At 47.2% G+C, this 20,588-nt stretch overlaps 3 protein-coding genes and 1 long non-coding RNA gene across 9 annotated transcripts in view; 2 read left to right on the top strand and 2 right to left on the bottom strand.

Annotated features, from left to right (window-relative positions):
* Positions 1 to 28: 28 nt before the first annotated feature.
* Positions 29 to 8,281, top strand: AIMP2 (aminoacyl tRNA synthetase complex interacting multifunctional protein 2). Of its 2 annotated transcripts, none has more exons than XM_027125753.1 (4): positions 29 to 156; positions 4,772 to 4,978; positions 6,694 to 6,925; positions 7,752 to 8,281. In XM_027125753.1, exons 1-4 carry the CDS (start codon positions 142 to 144, stop codon positions 8,138 to 8,140), a joined length of 843 nt encoding a protein of 280 aa, XP_026981554.1. In that variant the 5' UTR covers positions 29 to 141; the 3' UTR covers positions 8,141 to 8,281. The 2 variants fall into 2 exon arrangements, with proteins under 2 accessions (XP_026981554.1, XP_026981553.1); XM_027125752.1 differs by having other exon boundaries at positions 34 to 276.
* LOC113630416 (uncharacterized) lies at positions 4,649 to 7,757 on the bottom strand. Its single transcript, XR_003436957.1, has 2 exons — positions 7,594 to 7,757; positions 4,649 to 6,615 (listed from the first exon to the last, which is right to left on the bottom strand). It is a non-coding gene; the product is annotated as an uncharacterized LOC113630416 (long non-coding RNA).
* Positions 8,278 to 20,588, bottom strand: part of EIF2AK1 (eukaryotic translation initiation factor 2 alpha kinase 1) — a 30,639-nt gene continuing 18,328 nt past the window's right edge. For 4 of the 5 annotated variants that reach the window (XM_027125729.1, XM_027125730.1, XM_027125731.1 and 1 more), the window contains 5 exons: positions 18,421 to 18,521; positions 12,880 to 12,991; positions 12,560 to 12,642; positions 11,245 to 11,478; positions 8,278 to 9,074 (listed from right to left, as the gene is read on the bottom strand). In XM_027125729.1, coding sequence (XP_026981530.1) covers positions 8,964 to 9,074; positions 11,245 to 11,478; positions 12,560 to 12,642; positions 12,880 to 12,991; positions 18,421 to 18,521 — 641 coding nt within the window. In that variant the 3' untranslated portion in view covers positions 8,278 to 8,963. Of the gene's footprint in view, positions 9,075 to 11,244; positions 11,479 to 12,126; positions 12,643 to 12,879; positions 12,992 to 18,420; positions 18,522 to 20,588 lie in introns of those variants that run through there. The other variant, XR_003436955.1, reaches the window with a different exon arrangement.
* On the top strand, positions 13,975 to 17,579 carry ANKRD61 (ankyrin repeat domain 61). Its single transcript, XM_027125758.1, is given in 7 exon segments — positions 13,975 to 14,125; positions 14,128 to 14,189; positions 15,101 to 15,195; positions 16,641 to 16,717; positions 16,720 to 17,067; positions 17,070 to 17,275; positions 17,277 to 17,579. Coding segments are annotated over 7 exon segments (1,242 nt in total).

Here is a 20,588-nt window from a genome sequence, read left to right as displayed (position 1 = left end):
CCAATTAGAGCACAGGAACTGAACTTTCCCGGACGCCAGCCTCCGGGTCGGAAAGGAGGTGGCCGCAGCCTGTCGGGGACTTGGACGGTTTCTGAGCGTTCGTGTCTCTCACCCGCCACCTTCCCTCCCTTGGGTTCCACAATGCCGATGTACCAGGTAAAGCCCTATCACGAGGGCAGTGGATCTCTCTGTGTAGAGCTTCCCACCTGCATGTACCGGCTCCCCAACGTGCACGGTAGGATCGCCAGTCCCGCGCCAGCAGCAAGCCACGTGCAGGTAGGAGCGCGCGGCCCTTTCCCCGGCCCCGCATCAGCCCAGTGCCAGGCACCAAGGCTCTAGTCCCACCGCCCGCCCGTCCAGTGCTCAGGCGCTCTGGCTCCACCGCGGCCCCGCCCTGCTGCCCTCTTGTTCAGTGCGCACGCGCTGCCGCCCTGGCCCTCAGTTGGAGGACTAGGGGCAGGGGTCCTTCCAGGCCCGGACCTTGGGACCCGAACTGTCGCGAACAAACCGTGGGGACCAGACCCGATCGCCTACCCCACTCCAGCCTCACGCGCCCGCCGGCCTCCGAACGACCGTAAACTCAACTATTAAAATAGCTATCCATCTGGAATCTTTCTTTCGCTTATGACTACTTAAACTTTTATATGACGAAATTTTACCCACAGAAAAGCGAATAGCACGTAAATGCTCGTTTTGAGGAATTATAAAGCGAATGCCAGTGTCACCACCACTCAAGTTAACACGTTGTCAGCGCCCCACTTAAAACTACCCCCAAAGTTCCCAACTTCCATGGTCATTACGTCCTGCTTTTCTCTCTTATTTTGTCACCTGAGTATGCATCCCTAAACCATGTAGTCTTGGTGTAAGTGGAAGCATGCAGCGTGTGCCCTGCAATGTCTGGCTGCCTCTTCTAGATATGATTTGAAGAATCCCTTTGCTGCCATGAGAAAGCAAAGCGTTCGTCCTCTGCGGCCTGCTGCTCCTTGGCTTGACTGTGCCCCCAGGGCTTTATCCATCCCGCTGCTCACGGGCGTCGGCTGGTTTTGCATTTTAGGCTGTTATGAATTATTCTGCAGAATATTCTTGTACACGAGCAGGCATAGGGGATATACTAAGGGATGGGATCGCTGGCTCAGTGGGCTGGTCTGTCTTCAACTGGATTAGATTGCTTTCCAAAGCGGTCATCCCGGTTTATGCTCTCACCCGCAGTGTATACGAATTTCTGATGTTGGCACCCTCCCCAAAGCTGGTGGGTGTACAGTGGTATCCTAATGTAATTTAGTTCATATCTCCGAGACCGCTAAATCGGTCGAGCCCCTTTTCATGTTTATGGGGCATTTTGATTTCACCTCTTTTGTAAAGTACCTGCTCAACTTCGACTTTTTTTATTAATTGCAAATACACATTTTAATTTTCCAACTGGAGAGACTTTCTCTCCATTCTGGCTCAAGATGAGTGAATAGATAACGTTCGTGGCTTGTTTTCCCTGTCATCCTTTGTCTTAAGACCTTTCTGCCTCGATTGGAAGGGCGGTGGTTAGTTTAGTTTGAAACCAAATAACACAACTGTTGTCTCACTGTAGAGCTAAGGCAAAAACACAGGCATGGTCCAGTATCTCTCCACCTGGAGATTCCCATGCAGGCATGGTCTGGTGCCCCTCAACTGGACAGTCCCATGGAATCAAAAAGAAAACCCCAGAGTGGGGAGCATAACACCTCTTTTGAGACCAAGTCCCCCTTTCTTTTTTTTTTTTTTTTTTTAAGTCTGCTGCCTAACTACTTCCTTTGGGCATTTAACTGTGAACTTGCAACTTAGAAGATGATAACAGCAGATGATAACAATGTGGATAGATCATTAGAAATCTAGCATCTCCAGGAGAAATGAGAGCAACACAAAGAATAAAATGCTTCTAAAAAAAAAAGCTTCTAAATCCATGTAAAATAACAAATGGATAAACACAGCACGCCGAGTCACGGTCTCTCCTGAACAAGGAAAACAACAGGCCAGCATTAGAAGGTGTGGTAGGTAAAGCAGAACTTGAGTATCTTGCATTCCTCAGATCGAGCTGCTGGGTCAGTCTTCAGTGGAGTGCTGACGGGTTTTGAATACAGTAGGTGCTTTGCCCCTGGTTGGGCAGGGACCCGACTGCCAGTTGTAGAAATGAGCAAAGTTGTACACAAAGAATGCACACATACAGTCTGGATTAAAAGATTGGAAGTATTACTCAGGAGGACTGATACTGAGTAACATGAGGATATCACACAGGTGGCAGCCTTACCAGTCACACATTCTGCACACTTATTTCCAGTCAGCACCACATTGTTTAATTGGCACACTGAACTCTATCCTTCTTTGTCCCACCCAGATGGTAGTCATCTTCCATTTCTCTGCTGTTTGATCTCAAACAAGAGCAGCAGGTGAGGGGAGCTGAGATCGTGGAGATCCAGCTCTAGGGTAAATCGGCATTAACCAGCCGAGAGAAGGGGGAGGGGTGTTGCAGACAGAGGGAACCTGATGAGGAAAAGCCCTGTGGCAGGTTTAGGATCCAAAGAACAGCATGGCCAGAGCACAGAGCAATGGGGAGAATGATGGGAGAGGAGGTAAGCAGAGAACCATTCCTACAAGCTATTTATCAAGCTATTTATCTTAGGCTTTTTAGCCTAAGAGGTTGTTTTGATTTCTGGCTGCCATCGTAGGGATGGGTGGGGTGGAGGGGTGGACCAGAATGGATGCAAGGTGACCAGTGGAAGTAGGCCAGGTGAAAAATGGTGTCTTGGACTCAGGCATTGACCATGGAGGCATACTTACAAGTCATTGGATTCCAGAAAATTGACAACAGTTGGTGATGCATTAGCTCTGCGAAGAGGGCAGTGTTGTGAGTGACAAGGGGAGAAACAAAATGTTCCTTAAACTCACCAGCATACAAATGTGATCAGGCACTCTTCCAACACTCACACTGTATCATGAGTGCATGTTTATTTTTTAAAATAAATTTATTTTATTTTTGGCTGCGTTGGGTCTTCGTTGCTGCACGCGAGCTTTCTCTAGTTGCAGCAAGCGGTGGCTACTCTTCGTTGTGGTGCGCAGGCTTCTCATTGCGGTGGCTTCTCTTATTGCGGAGTACGGGCTCTAGATGCGCGGGCTTCAGTAGTTGCAGCGTGTAGGCTCAGTAGTTGTGGCGCACAGGCTTAGTTGCTCCGCGGCACGTGGGATCATCCCGGACCAGGGCTCAAACCCGTGTCCCCTGCATTGGCAGGCAGATTCTTAACCACTGTGCCACCAGGGGAGGCCACGAGTGCATGTTTATAGTAAACTCAAGGTCACTGCCTATTGACCCTTTTGTCTAGGCATGAGTGTCTTACTCATGCTTAACGTGTTCTTTGTTCTCTTGACTCAAATGGATTATCTTTTGTGAGAGCCTGTGAATCTGAAAATAGGTTGCACAGTGTGACTGCTGGGAGGTTTCTTGTTATTGCTTTTTAAAGTAAGTTGGGGGCTTCCCTCGTGGCGCAGTGGTTGAGAGTCCGCCTGCCGATGCAGGGGACACGGGTTCGTGCCCCGGTCCGGGAAGATCCCACATGCCGCGGAGCGGCTGGGCCCGTGAGCCATGGCCGCTGAGCCTGCGCGTCTGGAGCCTGTGCTCTGCAACGGGAGAGGCCACAGCAGTGGGAGGCCCGCGTACCGCAAAAAAATAAAAATAAAAAAATAAAGTAAGTTGGTAGGGACTTCCCTGGTGGCACAGTGGTTAAGAATCCGCCTGCCAATGCAGGGGACACGGGTTCAAGCCCTGGTCCAGGAAGATCCCACATGCCACAGAGCAGCTAGGCCTGTGCGCCACAACTGCTGAGCCTGTGTGCCACAACTACTGAAGCCCGCGCACCTGGAGCCCTTGCTCCACAACAAGAGAAGCCACCACAGTGAGAAGCCCGTGTACCATGGTGAGGAGTAGCCCCCGCTCGCCGCAACTAGAGAAAGCCCATGCGCGGCAACGAAGACCCAACGCAGCCAAAAATAAATAAATTAAATAAATAAATAAACAATAAAGTAAGTCTGTAGAGATTTGAGATTTATTTCTCAGCAAATATTGGGTTGGCCAAAGAGTTCCATTACGGAACAACTCAGACAAACTTTTTGGCCAACCCAATGTTATTAGTTACTTATGGTATGCTAGTCCACTGTACCAGGCAAGAAAGTTCAGTGAATGAAGGATGTGAATATTCCCTCTTTATGAAGTAATACATTTCAGCAGTGAAAAAGTTCTAGATGATTCTAAGATAATGTGAGTGCCAGTATTGCCTAGAAAATGATTTGGGGAATGGATCATTTGACCCTCCCGGACATACTTCTAAGCCTAAGGACACTTTTCTCTTAACCTGTGTGTGCTCCCTTTTCCCTTCGATTAGTATGATTGATTACATCCTCATCGCCACCCCCAATCATCTTCTATTCATTTACGCAAAGTATTTTGAACTAGTTTGATAGAAAGAACAATTTGTGTTCGTCTTCTCTCCTTCTCTGTTCTTAAAGACTAAATCATCTGAAATAGGAGTCCTGCAATTTCTGAGTGGCTTTCAGGCACAACATTATTTGTTTTATAGCATTTGGGGATTGATTTGCAGGACCTATTGGACTGGAGCAAATGAGATGATTCTGCTAACTTCATTTTAATGTCTTCTGAAAGGTGGGAGGTTCGAACTAAGTGGAAGACAAGTGATCAAACAGACTGCTTTGATGTGAGAGGAAGTGAACGTTTTGATGTTGGTCTGTTTAGGAAGAGTCGGACCCATCTCTTCAAGCTCTTGAGTCCCGCCAAGATGATATTTTAAAACGTCTGTATGAATTGAAAGCTGCGGTCGATGGTCTCTCCAAGATGATTCAGACACCAGACGCGGACTTGGATGTAAGCAACATAATCCAAGCTGACGAGCCCGCTGCTTTATCGACCAGTGCATTAGACTTAAATTCCGTGCTTGGAAAGGTGAGTGCGTCTAGAAAGCTAAGGAACATCAGCGCGCTAGGTGGATATCAGTGCTGGAAAATTGTGCCGGTGAGATTAAAGCCTTGGTTTTCGAGTTTTCAAAGGTGGTGCAAAAGCACATTCCTCCTCTGATTGTGCCTTTGCACAGAACAGATTCATGAGCGTTGAGTGAAGCCAGGCAGGCTCTAATGCAGCTTCTGGATTTCTCAGACCCGGTAGAGAACGGGGGGGGGGGGGGATCCTTAGGCAGAAGAGGGAGTCAAGAGTCCCTGCTTCCTGCAGACCCCGAGCCCTGGAGAAATGGTCGTACACTCAATGCTTCTCTGAGGTTCAGCCAAGTCCACCCTGACTCTGAGAGTGGCCTGAATCTCAGAGCCTTGGCTGTCTAGGCGCAAAATCCCCACCGATCCTTTTGCAATTTGTTGCTAAAAGCCAGTCACAGCCTCATACCTCAGACGTATTTTGCTTAAATTCAGTTTGCTGTGTTAAAATTCAGTTGCATCAGCCACCTTTAATGTCAGTCTACAGGCTTCAGTTGATTTACAGGACAATCTGATAACGCAAAGAAAGAATATCTTGTTACAAGTGGGTGCAAGAGGGTTCGTCCCGAGAATCCCTGCTAGCACCCTCCCCCAGAATTGGTGATAGAAAACGGTCCTGCTTAAAGACCTAACAAGCGGAGGCAGCATTGCCATGTCTCCCCCAGAGCTGTTTTTGGTAATGTCCGTCCCTCTGCACTCATGTATCCCTTCATCCCCCAGTTCGTGTTTGCATGCGCCAGGGGCCCATGAGACCCCACTCAGCCAGTCCCCCAGGGAGCCAGTCTGCATGGGGGATGAGTCGGTGAGACAGCTGTGCCGGGTGTCCCAGCATGCCGGGGGGCCTCCCAGAGCACACGGTGCTTCAGATGAATCTTGACACCGCAGAAGGCACGGCATCAAGTAACACAATATGTTCAGAGAAATGCGGAGCATCCAGCATAGGTCCACATGAAGGGCATCGGTCAGGAGTGGCAAGACCAGAGGCCAGATTGTGGCCGGCTGTGGACAGAAAGCCACAGAGTTTGGCCTCTGTTGTATCACATGAGTTCATTAGTTATGAAGAGCGGATGTACAGAAATAAGATAGTCCGCATCTAAAGGCAGCGTGTTGCAAATCAACTATACTTCAATAAAATAAATTTTAAAAACAAAATAAAATAAAAAGGCAGTGTGTTTTGGCACTTTAATTCACACCTAGTTTTTAAAAATCTCCCTGAGCAAAGACCCTTTTCCAAGGGGTTCTTCATTGACACGTAACTCAAACAAATTGCTGTAGAAACTATATCCTGTCGGGCATTAGAAAGATTTAGTAAATGGAGTAATTACACGTGTGATTTTTTTTTTTAACTTAGGGACAAATAGAGGTGTCAATCCTAACATGTTGTACTAATCTGAGTAGAGTCACCTTTTATTTATTGGGAGCAGCATTGCAGGGGTGGAGGGTTGGAGTTGGCTGCTGTCCCCTGCTTCCTACCGAGCCGAGCCCCCTTGGTAGCTTCCTTCCATCCCCAGCACTCACATCCTTGGCTGCAGGTCGGGTGACATTAGTACCTTCTTCCCGGGAGGTGACGATTCTTTAGAGAAGCCTGGTGGGGTTCTAAGCACAGCACCTGGTACAGTGTCAGCACTCGGGTTGCTGTTGGTGTCATCTGCTCTGTTGGGGTTTGCTCCCCAGGATTACGGGGCACTGAAGGACATCGTGATCAACGCCAACCCCGCCTCGCCACCCCTCTCCCTGCTCGTGCTGCACCGGCTGCTCTGTGACCACTACAAGGTCCTGTCCACTGTTCACACGCACTCAGCCATCAAGAGTGTGCCGGCAAACCTCCTCAAGTGCTTCGGCGAGCAGACGAGGCAGCAGCCCCGTCACGAGTACCAGCTGGGTTTTACTCTGATTTGGAAGGACGGTAAGCGGAGGGGCTGCGTGACTAGGAGGCAATGGCGAATGGGAAAGGGGCGGCCTGCAGCTGCGCAGACTCCTCGGCTGCTTGCCGTCAAAGTCTAGAGAGCTCGTGGGGGTCCTACAAGAGGAGCAGGCACACCTTGGCCCGGAGATGCTCTCCTTCCTCTGGGAAGGTGAAGGTCTCAACTGAGGGCAGTCTCCAAGGGAATCCTGTCTAACCAGCCAGGGCAGGGGAGTCACGGCTGTCACGGCCGTCTTGCCCTCACATTCCAAAACCCATCATTATGGGGACACTGACGTCCTCTTTTAATGGACATTATCCATTAAAGGGTGGCAGGATGTCATTTATTCGTTATCTCACTGGTGTGTGCACTTCTCCCAGTTAAGTTCCTACAGAGGGAATTGAGTTCATGTCCATCCATCGAGGCCTTACTGCCCTCAGCCACACGTGGAGAGCCAGGGTGAGGGCAGCAGGAGGTCCTGGCCTGGGAGATGGGACCCCTGGTCTCCAGGCCTCATGCCCAGGTCCTTAGGCACAGGGGTTGGAACAGATGGTCTGAGGTCCTTTCTAGCTTGAAAACTGTCATCATCAAATACCAGAAATGGTTACTTTATAACTTAAAGTTTGCACCGTTTAAACCTGCAGTTTAACCTTTCTTGAATATTACTAACCTTTTGGAGACCGACTAAAACTGCGATTTTCTTGAAAATACACTTTCCCTCGCCACCAGTTCGTGACCAACAGGGACTCCCCTTGCCACGCTCTACAAGCACTTCCTCCGGCGGTGCTGCTCTCGTTGACATTTCATGGAGTGCTTATTTCTTTTCAGTGCCGAAGACTCAGATGAAGTTCAGTGTCCAAACGATGTGTCCCATCGAAGGAGAAGGGAACATTGCACGCTTCCTGTTCTCTCTCTTTGGCCAGAAGCAGGATGCTGTGAATTTAACCCTCATAGATAGCTGGGTAGATATAGCGATTTTTCAGCTGAAAGAGGGAAGCAGTAAAGAAAAAGCCGCTGTGTTCCGCTCCATGAACTCTGCTCTCGGGAAGAGTCCCTGGCTCGTTGGGAATGAACTCACGGTGGCGGATGTCGTGCTGTGGTCCGTTCTCCAGCAGACAGGGAGCTGCAGTGGGACAGCGCCAGCCAACGTGCAGAAGTGGATGAGGGCCTGTGAAAACCTGGCCCCTTTTCACATGGCCCTCGAGCTCCTTCAGTGAGCCTCAGTCACTGATTTTAACGGGTTTAAATTTTAAGGATGGTGCTGTTTTGTGCCTATTATTGGTAAAGGGACTTGTACTAAAATCAAAGTCTCTATCTAGGCCAGTGGTTAAATATCAATAAATGCATCATATAATTAATTTGTGGTTTTCATTTTATTTAAAACCCAGCAACACTGTATGCAATATACCGTGACGATTGCCAGCTACGTGGCAGGCACACTGGGGTACAAATACGAACGTATCATATCGCTGCCTTCAAGGAATGTAGACTTGGGGGGAAGCAAGTCTGTGAGGAAGGAGGGAGCCCGTGGGAACAGCGCAGTGTGGAGGGTAGGAAGGCCAGCAGCTGTCCACTTGGAACGGTGCAGCTCATGCGCGGGCCTGGGCTTGGGCAGCGATGGGTCCAGAGCACACTTAGGTTTCTGCAGTAGAACCTAGAGGAGGACTTGGTGGTCAACAGGCAGAGTTCAAGAGAGAAAGAACAGCTGAGGATGAGGCCTACACTTTCACTTTCAGAGACTGGATGGACGGTAATATTAAAGTGAGAAGTCCAGGAAAAGGAGCGTGTGGGGTAGGAGGAAGGCAAGAACAGAACAGGCTTCGTTTCGAGCAGTCTTCGGTTCAAAATGCCAGCCGTAAAGGGTACCTTCACAGCCTCGCTTTAATACGTCTTATACAGGCTCACTAAATGCAATTAGAGTTATACCAGCCACACCCTAATAAAGACTGAAAATTTACATTCCAGCTGACTATTTAGCTTAAAAAGTCCACTCTCATATCTACAGAGCCTATTGAGGCTACACGGGCACACCCCCATCTTTCAAGTCACCCTCTTAACCCCTTTGTCCTGAGAGAGGAGACTTAGCTGCTTCTTTAGTTCTTCAATTTCTTTTTCTTGCTCTAGTATCTTCATCTGTAGGGTGAGATTAACCTGTAAAGAGAGAAAATTTTAAGCTCCGTTACAACGGCTTCTTCCTTTACTTTTAAATATACAGGCCTGCCTCTCTGCACACTTCCAATACGCGTGGATTCCAGTTCTCACAGCTTATTACGCGTCACCCAGCAACGTGGGTCAAGTGTCAGTTACCAAGGTATAGTGACTAATTGCCTTAGCACTTCAGTCCATGAAACACTGTGTGACCCACCATACATGTCATAATCAGGAACAATCATCACTTCTTTCAACGGCTTTGCTGGCTGGTCACCGTGCACCTGTTAGTCGGTTCACACACGGGCAGTGTGTGGAGTTGTGCTGCCTCCTGTCTCCCAGTGATAAACCCACGTGACATTTTTGAAAGAGGGAACTGGCCAACAAAGATGAAAGTACAGCAAAGTCATGAAAAGTGAGGATGCTAGAAGTGAATATCAAATGCACGGTGTTACAGACGAAAGAGCTGATCGTGGGAATGCTGATCCCGCCACCATCGGACGCACTGAGCGAAGACCGCTTATCCACGTGAGCAGGAAAAGGATGAAGATGCCCCAAGAAAACTTCACATTAAAGAACTCTTGGGGACGGATCAGAACGTCAAAAGTGCCGAAGGTAAAATGCCAGAAACTGACCCAAACTTAGCGAGGAGTATGACGAGTCACCAGGGCACAGAAAAGATGCTCACTCCGTGCCCTAGGTTACGGGACAAGATGGTGGGCACTATTCAAACTACTCTTGAAACACTTTCATTCTCAATTATAGTTTTATAATTTTTTTCATTTCCACAAACATCTGTAACTGATAATAAGAGAGCTTTAATGTTCTGACAAACATTTTTAAAGGTCATGGAACGACTGTAACTTCCCCATCGATTATTAAGCTCCTTTTGTATGCTGTGAGCTCTGCGTAGTCATTGTCACAGTCCTGCACTACACAAAGTGCAAAGTGAGGGCCACCTGTCTATGCAAATTTATCTCTGCAGGTATGCACAGGTTACTTTATAAACAATTCTACAAGAAGGAGAAATCCTTACCATTAACAACAAATAACTACGGTCTCTACTCTAGCTTCACAGGGAGTTAGAAAATTCTCTCCATACAAGGATATCAATTTAACAACCACATCTGCTATTTTCAGAGACTGAGAGAAAATCACTACACCTACCCATTTACTGTTCAATCTACTAAAATTCACTGTTTTACTTGAACACAAATAAGCCTTAAACAAAAGACAAATCAACTAACCAGTTGCAAGTGCTTCCCCAACTCGTGTGCATCAGAACCGCTTCGAGGTTTGCAGAAGCACAGAGAGTAGCCCCTTCTCCCCCAGATGTCTCTTTTATAGGTCAGTGGGGGAAGCGGCGGGGGGGGGGGGGCTAAGAATTCTGTCGAGTTCATGGTGATTTTATGCTCCTGGTCTGGAGACCGCACTCTGGAACTGGTGCGTCCACCCACTGCTGCTCACACGCTGGGTATAAGTTACTCGGAGATCTCACTACAGTGCAGGTCTGGGGGGGAGCCCTGGAGCCTGTGTTTCTAACAAGCTCCCAGGTAAGGCTGATGCTGCTGGTCGGAGGACCCACTTTGAGTAGCAAAGCACTAGAGAACCTGTGAATTTCTCTTTGAGTCAAGTTTTTTAAGTCTTAGAAAGTTTCTGTGTATACCTGGCACTGAAATGACACGTCAGGAAGGAGGAAGGGGATGGCTGCCTGGAGCAGGACCCCTCACAGGACAGAAAACCAGACTCCACACGGGGATGCTGAGATCTCAGGGTGGGTAAGGCGGTCTCAGCCACAGATGCTCCAGCTCCCCTGAGAAGCACTGCTGTCCTATATCCTTTGGTGTGTGTGCCGTTCTACTAGTAGATACTTTATAATAATTCATAAAAGGCCATATACCACAGTTGGAAAGGAAAACTAAAACCTTTTGACTTAGCAAGATGAGGCTCGAAACTGGAACCCATGTGACCATTTTCAGAGTAGACAGTTGGCAGTGGTCATCTAGCTTCCCTGACAAGTACGCCACTGGCAACTCTGAGAATGGGCTGAAATATTTTGTTTCCATAAACCTGACTCTAAGCTCAACTGCGCTTCGTGAAATGGGATTCACAATTTAAACAAATTCCATTTTAAGCTTCATATTTCCCCCAGTATTAAAAAAATCATACATACATTTCCAGAATTTTGGAAGAGTTCACTCTGCAGCAGCTGAACAGCAGACGGCCTCTGGGATGAGCTCTTTCTGGTTAAGTGCTGGATGTACTTGGCTTGGACGGGACACCTTTTACTGAGGGACTCGGGGATCTGTCCAGTTCTTAAACCCATTAAAACATGTGCTCGCTCCATTTCTGTCCCAAACGGCTGAAAGAGCTCCAGCAGGATAACACCCAAGCTATACATATCTGACTGAAAAAGGGGGGAAACGGTCAATCAGTAGTGAAATACACAGAGTAACATTTCCATTCCCACCCACCTTCCTTTCAAAAGCGAGAGGATTTTCTACAGAAGGATGATCGACAGTCCCTACAACGGAGGGAACACAGCGGGCTGGCTCGTCCCTCACAGAGGCAGGTGTCTGCCAGCTGGATCTACTGTAGGTGATCTACAGACAGATGACTGTACTCTTGCAATCCCCAGCTCTAACACCAAAAAGGGGCATCCAGGGGCACGAAGGACTGAGGGCCAGGCGAGGGGCAGGGGTGATCCCGGCCACCCAGAGCGGTCACTACCATACAACTGACTCCACTGCTCCTTGAAAACCCAGGCCAGGTATAGCCTGAGAGAGACATGAGAGGTCACCGAGGGTCCCTGCGGCCTACCCCGGTCCCACCTCTGCCTCCGCTAAGAGTTAGGCATTCTTAGTAAAGTTTTAGCAAACTCTGCATAAAACCTGTCACTTTTCCTAAAAACAGTCTTTTAGGAAGGTGTTTACTACATAGGATTTTCGGAGCTGCCATGGTTTTTCTGGCAGCTCTTTCCCAATCACTAAAAAGTTGAATGATTCATCAAAAGGAAGAAAATTTACTAGGCTGTTATTTTGAGAAAAGAATTTACTTTAACATTTCTTCGAGGAACGAGCTGGATTAAAACTTTTCCGCATCTTCATTCAGCCTCAGAGGGAAGCAGGTGGCACACTTGTCGGGGGCACTGATTTACCTAAGCCTGAAGGCAGAGTGAACGGCTGAAAACAAGACTCTGGTGAATCCTGCCTTCCTGAGGGGAAGGTGGTATCTTAAAGGGAAAGCTCATTGCAAAAATTATTTTGTGACACCCACGGATTTGGAAACAGTAAAATAGCCTAAAAAAGTCAGATTCAGTTGAAAAGTGAGGCTTCGCACTATGGTAGTTTGATGTAAGAGATAACCTACCACACTCCGCTATTTCCAAATCACTTCGACGTCAGACCTTCCACTGCATTTACTGTACTTTTTGTTACTTACGACTGCAGGGTAAGTCCACTGAAAGGGCAGAAGGGAACAAACACTACCTTGGCATCATACTCGGATCCCTCCAACTGTTCAGGGGAAGCATACAGGCAAGTGCCCACTCTGGAGGTGTGTGTGGGTGTCCCTGTAATTTGAAAAGCCAGAGATTAAGCATGGCAGGGTTAGCACTGTCCACATAAAGACCCCTGACTGAGCAGGGCATTGCAGCTCCCAAGGAAATGATAGTTGCTTTTTTTTTAAATCTCACCTTTGCCGTTAAGTCTTTCTGATTCTCTTTAAATACTGACAGTGTTCAACCATGTCTCTCTCTCTCTTTTTTTAATGCAAAACCAAGCAAAAACAACCACCAAAACAAACTTACTCTTTCCATTTCCATTGGCCCAGTCTGTGTTCTGGATGATGTCTGCACAGGCCAGGCCAAAGTCTCCTATTTTTACTTGCTGATTGGGGCCATGAAGAAAAATATTTCTGGGCTGGAAACAAACAGAACAGGTCAACTCCACGGTGTTCTAGAATGAGTAGTGAAAACATGCAGATGCTGAGAGTTTTCAACTCAGGAGCCAACAGCCCCTCAAGAATTAAAAATGAGAGCAGTGGTTCTCAAACTCGGCCGCACATCAGCATCACCGGAGGAACTTTAAACAAATCTCAGCAGCCAAGCCACTCCCCAGACGGATTAAATCAGATTTCCTGGAGGTGGACACAGGCGTCGACATCACTTAAAGTCCCCAGCTTATTCCACTAATGTACAGCATACTTGTGCACAAGTGCATTTCAGCCCTGACGGGACTTCAGAGGCACCGAGAAGGTTTTAATAACTACTATCCTCTCAACAAGTCAAAGACTTCGATTATTATTATTTTTAATGAAAACACGGATGTTTTTTAAAGCTCCCAGATGATCTAACATGTTAGCCAGGGTTGGGGACAGCCAGGTCACACTCTAAAGGTACACATTTCACTCTGTTGAAGCAGTCATCACAGACCCAACACATTTCCCGATGGAAGTACCCCCAGACCAGTGGAAAATGCACCTCTGTTGGAGGCGGGGTGGAATTCCATTAAAAACTAGAAAGCGTTTAACTTAAAAGTTAGGTCTTCTTAATGTAAATGTTTTGTTTGTATAAATTCCCTTATTTTAGCGTTTTCAGGTTTTTGTAACAGTAGCTGAATGGGAAGAGACAACAGAAACAATCTTAGGTGCAAGATGATAATCTGGCTACGCTTTTGTGACTACGTAGAAAGTCCTGGAAACTGTGCTCCTGTAGCTGGCACTGTAGATACAGGAACAACATGTGAAAAAGTTTGGTTCTGATATAAAAATGCATCATCATCTTCATGGATACCATTCTCAACAGTTCTAGAACTGAATGGAAAGAATCATAAAGAGACTGAGACTGACCAATTCTGTAATGCGTTTGCCCTGAATTCCTAAGTCCCCCCTCGAAGTGGTACTCATGGGAAACATAACCAAGAGAGGCAGCAGGGGGCTGGTGGCTGACGGGGCCCAGGCCCCGGAAGAGGGCGCGGTGGTGTCATTCCACACCGGGCTCTACGAGGCCATCCTGAGGGAGGGCAGCACCGCACTCCAGGCTCTGCTTAGAAGCCACCTGTCAACCAGCCCACGGCCGTTCTGGCCAACTCCACCAGCTACAGATCACTGCTGAGCCAAGTACCCGCGTTCTCCTCTCAGTCACTTTGAGAAAAAAAAACGTGATGCTTCAGAAGGAACGCCACCTGATTCCTAAGGACTCACTACACCTGGCTGCCTTCACCGTGCCCGAGGCTGGATGGTCCACGCTGAGCACACCGCACACCCAAAGCCGTGTTCTGCTGAGTCTGCGACGACTCCTTCCAGGGATCACAGGGGCACTGACTGGGGCTCGCTTGGTTGGAAGAACATTAATGTCATCCTCTCAGATGTGCCAGTGCTGATTATGTCTGTGTGCTGGAATTATTTCTCCCTTTTTTACATATAGTTTTTCATTTTCTGAATTTTTATACAGTAATTATTACCCTTATAACTTAAATTTTTTTCAGAAAGTCACCCTCTGCCCTTATCTTGCAGTCGTGCTATAAAGGCGTGTGTGTGTGTGTGTGTGTGTGTAAAGAACTCACATAAACAGCTCTGCTAATCATAGACAGAATACAAGCAGCATTAACTGTGAAACCCTAAACGTGCAGGTTATACTACTGATGCTATGACTTTGGCAAAGGCTTAAAAAACAAAACCTATTTGTCAATGACTCTCTGGGCCAATTTAAGGACCAAGGGACTTGATAGCAATTACCATTAATTTTACACAATGAGCTCTTCACAAGAATCAACTTTCGAAGCTTTAAGTAAATTATATCTGCTGCCTTGGTAAATCTGCATGTATGTAAAATACAGATTTTTATAATATCAATCTAAAATTGACTGGTTTGGGGTAATTTAAAACGCAAAAGGAGAATTTCAGTGCACATAACAGAGAAATACTGAACCAAAGAGATGCTAAATACAATTATTTCCTTTGAAATAGCAAGCTAACACAATTATTCTAACTATATCGGGCTACTTGTAATGTATTTTTCCCCCCCAAAGCAGACGCAGTCCATCATCCCCATCCTGGCTGCGGAATACCGCAAGGCACAGAGTTTGCTTTGTTTGTTAGAACATGAAGCACACCCAGAAGTAAGGTAAGTTAACTCAACAGGTGACTGTTTCTAAATGAGGACACACACGATCTGTGTTCCTTTCCCGATCATGTCTGGACTCATCCATTCTCCACGGGTGATGGACTACAGGTTACCACGTTTGGAATAAACCAATTTCCTTACTGACTAGATGAGATCCTCTGAAAACCGGAAATAATACAGGAACACAAATCAGTCAGCCCACTTAAAGCATCGTGAGTATTAAGCGCTCAGCAATGGTGTTGTGGAAAATTAAGTCCTGGTCACAGCCCTCAGGGAGTTTAACAACCTAAGTTAGATACGAAAAATAAGAAAATGGAAAGAGGCAAGGGATTTTCTTGGAAAGAAGTTCATCTTGCTTCCCAATATATCTTCACCGCCTAAACCAATGCTGACACTTCCTAAGTACCCAATAAATATCATCTGAATGAATGGGAGAAGTACATGGTATAAAAGAGAGTCGAGCCCCAAATCCTTACCACGCTACGGAAGGGCGCCCCACCCCGTCTTGCTCTCCCCCTGCCCTCGAGCCCCACTCCAGCTCTGCAGGTCCTCCCAGGACTGGACCATCATGTTCCCCCTCCCCACAGGATTCCTCAGTACACCCTTCCCACCCTTTCTCGCCCTGGGTGGGGCCTGCAGACCTCTTTGCCCACTGGCCTGTTTACTTAGCTCTTTCGGATTAATGCTTCCACACCTGACTGTGAGCGCTGCAGCGTGGGGACTCTGCTGTCCCCACACCCCTGGTGCAGGGCTTACACTAGATCAACAGGTGAACTGAAAAGTCATCTTCTAATCCCAGTGGAGCGGTCAGATGCTCATAAGAGACCTTCCCTTTTCTCTGCCACGATCAAGGAATTTTGGAGGCAATCCTGAGAGATTTCAGGAAAGGAGATGAGGGCCGAGTTGTCAAACTCTCACTCCGCCTGTGCTGGGGAGGGACTGACGATAAACTCCAGCTGCAGCCCCTGCCATCCACACACACGAGTGAGAAGGCCAGGTAGAGGAGCAGGTGCGGGGCCACCAGGGACTGCGTCAGCGGGCGTTCTGCCCCTTCACGGCTCACTTCTGTGGGAATTCCGGATCACACTCGAGTCCGCACAATTTTACTGAATGGCTGCTAACTCAGCACAGCCCTGAGGGGCTGTGGACACAGAGCTAACTGAGATGCAACCTGGAAGAGGCCACCGTCCCAGCAGGAGTAACAAAGCTGACATGAGCTGCGATAGGAAGCTGGGCCCCTCCGTGCTGTGATGCATACCACCCTGTCCCCGCGAGATGCTGGGATACCCCAAGAAATTAAACAGCAATGCAGATTCTCAAACACTTCTCTAGAGTAATTACGGGGGATTACCTTAAATAAATGTTGCCTTCTTAAGCAGTAGCTCTCCGCGTCGAGCCATTCCCACTGTGAACTGAGTGTAATCTGCCATCAGTACCTATTCCAGAGACACAAGAGGCCTCACCACGCTCCACCTGATGCTGCTGCACTGGCCCATCACCTCTACCACGTGGACGAAGCCGGGGAACAGATCCAAAGGATCCTGACAGACATCCAGAACAACACAGTCCTGTGTCTCCGCATCTTGTGCGAACACGGGGCCCAGGTGAATGCGCGAGCGGACAGCAGCAACGGGCACTCCCGGCTGCACCTGGCCATCACGTACGGGACCTACCCGGTTCTCTCCATCCTGGCCCAGAACGGTGCCCAGGTCAACGCCATAAACGAGTCCAGCATGACACCCCTGCACATGGCTGCAGATATACTGAATAAGGAGGTGATAGAAACGCTCACTGCCCACGGGGCAAACGTCAACTGCGCCGTCTCCTCCACAGGCAACATGGCCCTGAAGCTGGCGGTGTGCACCACATCAAGCGATGCGGCCGGCTGCTGGCCGCGGGCCTGAGCTGCATCCGCCTGCTGCTCGTTCACGGAGCCCAGGTGAATACGCAGGACCGTGAAGGTCAAGCCGCGAGCCACGAGGCGTTTTGGAGGCAGAGAGGCAATAATCTCTTGCTCGAATTTGAAGCCAATGTTAACATATTAACAAGAAATGGGGAATCTCTGATATATATGTACCTTCCAGCGCGGTTCCAATATAAGAGACACAGCACTTCTCACCAGGCTGCTTTACCACTCTTATCCTTTCAGACTGACCAATGACCAAGGAATTCTACCTGCAGGAATCATGCTCCCAGAATTCCACCTCCTAAGGGAAACCCTAATAAAGTTATCTCAAAAACCCTTATCCCTAGAGGACAACTGTAAAAGAAATGTCAGAAATATTTGTGGGGAGAAACAAAAACAGCACTTGAAGCGACTTCTCCCAAGGAAGATCTGGAATTCTGTATCTGGTTATTATGGTTTAGCTCACCTCCTGAAATAAGATCTCAAAGTTGCACAGAGCCACAGAACTTCAGTAACTCACGTCGCATTTTCTGGCTAGACGTGTACCCAGAAAATACTTAACCCATCACCTTATACATCCCAAATGTACAAACGACTGGTTCTTAAACCTTTTTCAAAAAATAAAATGATTTGCACATTAACTTTTTCTTCCTAAATAGTCTTTTAAATGCATTTTCCATGATTTAATTTTTGCCCCAAAAGTAAGTAAATTAATTTAAAACTCTCAGCCAAAGAAGTAAATACATTTTCTCTCTCTGGCTCTCTCTTTTTTTCTGGCCATGCCGCACGGCTTGCGGGATCTCAGTTCCCTAACCAGCGACTGAACCCGCACCCCCAGCAGTGAAAGCTTGGAGTCCTAACTACTGGACCGCCAGGGAATTCCCTATTGTCTCTCTTTCTTGATAGTCTTTTATAAAAATTGGAATAGTCATTACAGATTTTTAAAACAGCAGAAAAAAATTTCCCATGTTAAATTTCTTTTAAGAGGGATAATTACAGAAACAGATTTTACCTCTAAGGCAGAAATGAGTATTTTTGTCAGCATGAAATACATTTAGCATCATCAGTTATATTAGTACTCAGAGCACACTTACTACCTGAAAACAGCTAGAATTTTCGAATGCCCAAAGATTACTCCTTTTAAATTCAATCTAAAGTTTTCACATTCTAGACCTATGGAACAATGATTTATACAATATAAAGGTAATGATAACCTCCAAGGTAAATAAACTAGGGTACATGATCTCATTTAATTCAATAAACCAATACCCAAGTCATCCCTGTAAGCAGCTGTCAATGATTTAATCTTCCCCACTTACCTTTAGATCTCTGTGTACAATTCCCATGTTATGTATGTAAAATACACCTTCCACCAATTCTTGAAAAATTTTTGTTGCAACACTGGCCATAACATAAGGACCTTTAAGTTAAAAAAAATAGTTTTATTTCTCTAATAGTTTTTCACTTGTTACATAACATCAAACTGTAATGAGGGGACTTCCCTGGTGGTGCAGTAGTTCAGAATCTGCCTGCCAATGCAGGGGACAAGTGTTCGAGCCCTGGTCCAGGAAGATCCCACATGCTGTGGAGCAACTAAGCCCATGCACCACAACTATTGAGCCTGCGCTCTAGAGCCCGCGAGCCACAACTACTGAGCCCACATGCCACAACTATTGAAGCCCCTCCTCCACAACTAGAGAAGCCACTGCAATGAGAAGCCCATGCACCACAACGAAGAGTAGCCCGCGCTCACCACAACCAGAGAAAAACCCGCGCACAGGAATGAAGACCCAACGCAACGAAAAATAAATAACTTTATAAAAAAAACATGTAATGAACGTAGTTATAAATACATTAACACCTGACACCACACAACATTCAGATTGTCAACACAGTCAATACTCCACAATGGTTTCAAACCTAGAAATCAGCAAACAAAGAAGCCACTGCAAACTAGCTCCCAAGAGTCGATGGACTTCTGTCACCAGAAAGAGAGGACCTCTCATGTCACTCAGAGCCCCTGTATTAACTGCTCTGTAAACAATTTTCAGGCATCGGGTGACTAGATTAAACTACGTTTCAGTCCCCTTCAACCCCTGACATCTGGGGTTTAATGCTAATAAATCTGGTGTCCTGGCCCGCTGCGGATTAAACACATTATTACAAATAACAGAATAAGAAAAAAGATAAATTATGTTAGCCCAAGGGGTGAGCTTCTATTGCCTGGAAGATTTGGAATGCCACATTTTCCAAAAATGATGGACAAATGAAGTAGAGGGGGGAAAAGGTAAACGAATTAATTAATCTATTAATATCATAACATAATATGGGAATTTAGAGGGTGGAGAGATTTGGTAAGACTAAATCAGGGACTTCCCTGGTGGCACAGTGGTTAAGAATCCACCTGCCAATGCAGGGTACACGGGTTCGAGCGCCGGTCCAGGAAGACCCCACATGCCACAGAGCAACTAAGCCCGTGCGCCACAACTACTGAGCCTGCGCTCTAGAGTCCACGAGCCACAGCTACCGAAGTCCAAGCACCTAGAGCCCGTGCTCCGTGCCACTGCAACAAGAAGCCCGCGCACCGCAACGAAGAGTAGCCCCCCGCTGGCTGCAACTAGTGAAAGCCCCCGCGCAGCAACGAAGACCCAATGCGGCCAAAAATAAATAAAGTAAATAAATATATTAAATAAATAAATACATAAAATAAAATCATAAACCTATTGTTTACCTTTGAGCACGAGAGCACCACATGCTCCCTTCTCCCTGAATGAGCCGACTTTGTTATAGAGCTCAAACCTATTCCACACCCTCCTTTTACACTGTCTAGCATATAATTTAGGGACCTCAAGTATTTAAGACAGAAAACTCTGTGTGTGTGTGTGTGTGTGTGTGTGTGTGTGTGTGTGTAAAAACAATGGTTCCAGGGAATTCCCTGGTGGTCCAGTAGTTAGGACTCTGCGCTTTCACTACCGGGGCCCGCGTTCAGTCCCTGGTCGGGGAACTTAAGATCCTGCAAATCTCGTGGCACGGCCAGAAAGTAAATAAAAATTTAAAAAATAAAACAAAAACAATGGTTCCATTACAAGTACCTCTAGTATGACCCCCCCCCCGCCCCCACCCCACCCCTGAAGTGACCAACCTGTCTGGGAAGAAATGCAAGAAGGGCTTTCTGACTTTCCCAACTATTCAGAATAACTACCTTACTTTGGTCTGTCTTTGATTCGGTTTTCCTTTTAACTCACCTAACACATCCAAACGGTAGGTAACTGTTGGAGGACTCAGTAATTATACACAGACTCGCTCCAGTGATCACAGTTTCCACTCAGTGCTACATCCTTTGCAGGCACTGCTTTAATCCTCACAATAACCCCATAAAACGGGGATGATCCACATTTTACAGGTGAGGATAGAGACAAAACTGGTAACTGACTTGCCCAAAACCTTCTAGCTGGTGAGTACCAGAGCCATGACTCAAACCCAGGTG

This window comes from Aethalodelphis obliquidens, unplaced genomic scaffold (genome assembly GCF_003676395.1).
Source record: "Aethalodelphis obliquidens isolate GAN/ISIS:26980383/991018 unplaced genomic scaffold, ASM367639v1 scaffold30, whole genome shotgun sequence".
NCBI classification, from domain to species: Eukaryota; Metazoa; Chordata; class Mammalia; order Artiodactyla; family Delphinidae; genus Aethalodelphis; species Aethalodelphis obliquidens.
The sequence above is the reverse complement of the archived record's forward strand: the minus strand, read 5'-3'. Positions and strand labels throughout refer to the sequence as shown.

Excerpts from the sequence above, each read along its gene's own strand:
- AIMP2 (XM_027125752.1), top strand. The coding sequence starts at position 142 with ATGCCGATGTACCAGGTAAAGCCCTATCACGAGGGCAGTGGATCTCTC. Across the intron at positions 4,979-6,693 it reads TAAATTCCGTGCTTGGAAAG|GATTACGGGGCACTGAAGGA; the intron begins GTGAGTGCGTCT and ends TTTGCTCCCCAG. Across the intron at positions 6,926-7,751 it reads TACTCTGATTTGGAAGGACG|TGCCGAAGACTCAGATGAAG; the intron begins GTAAGCGGAGGG and ends ATTTCTTTTCAG.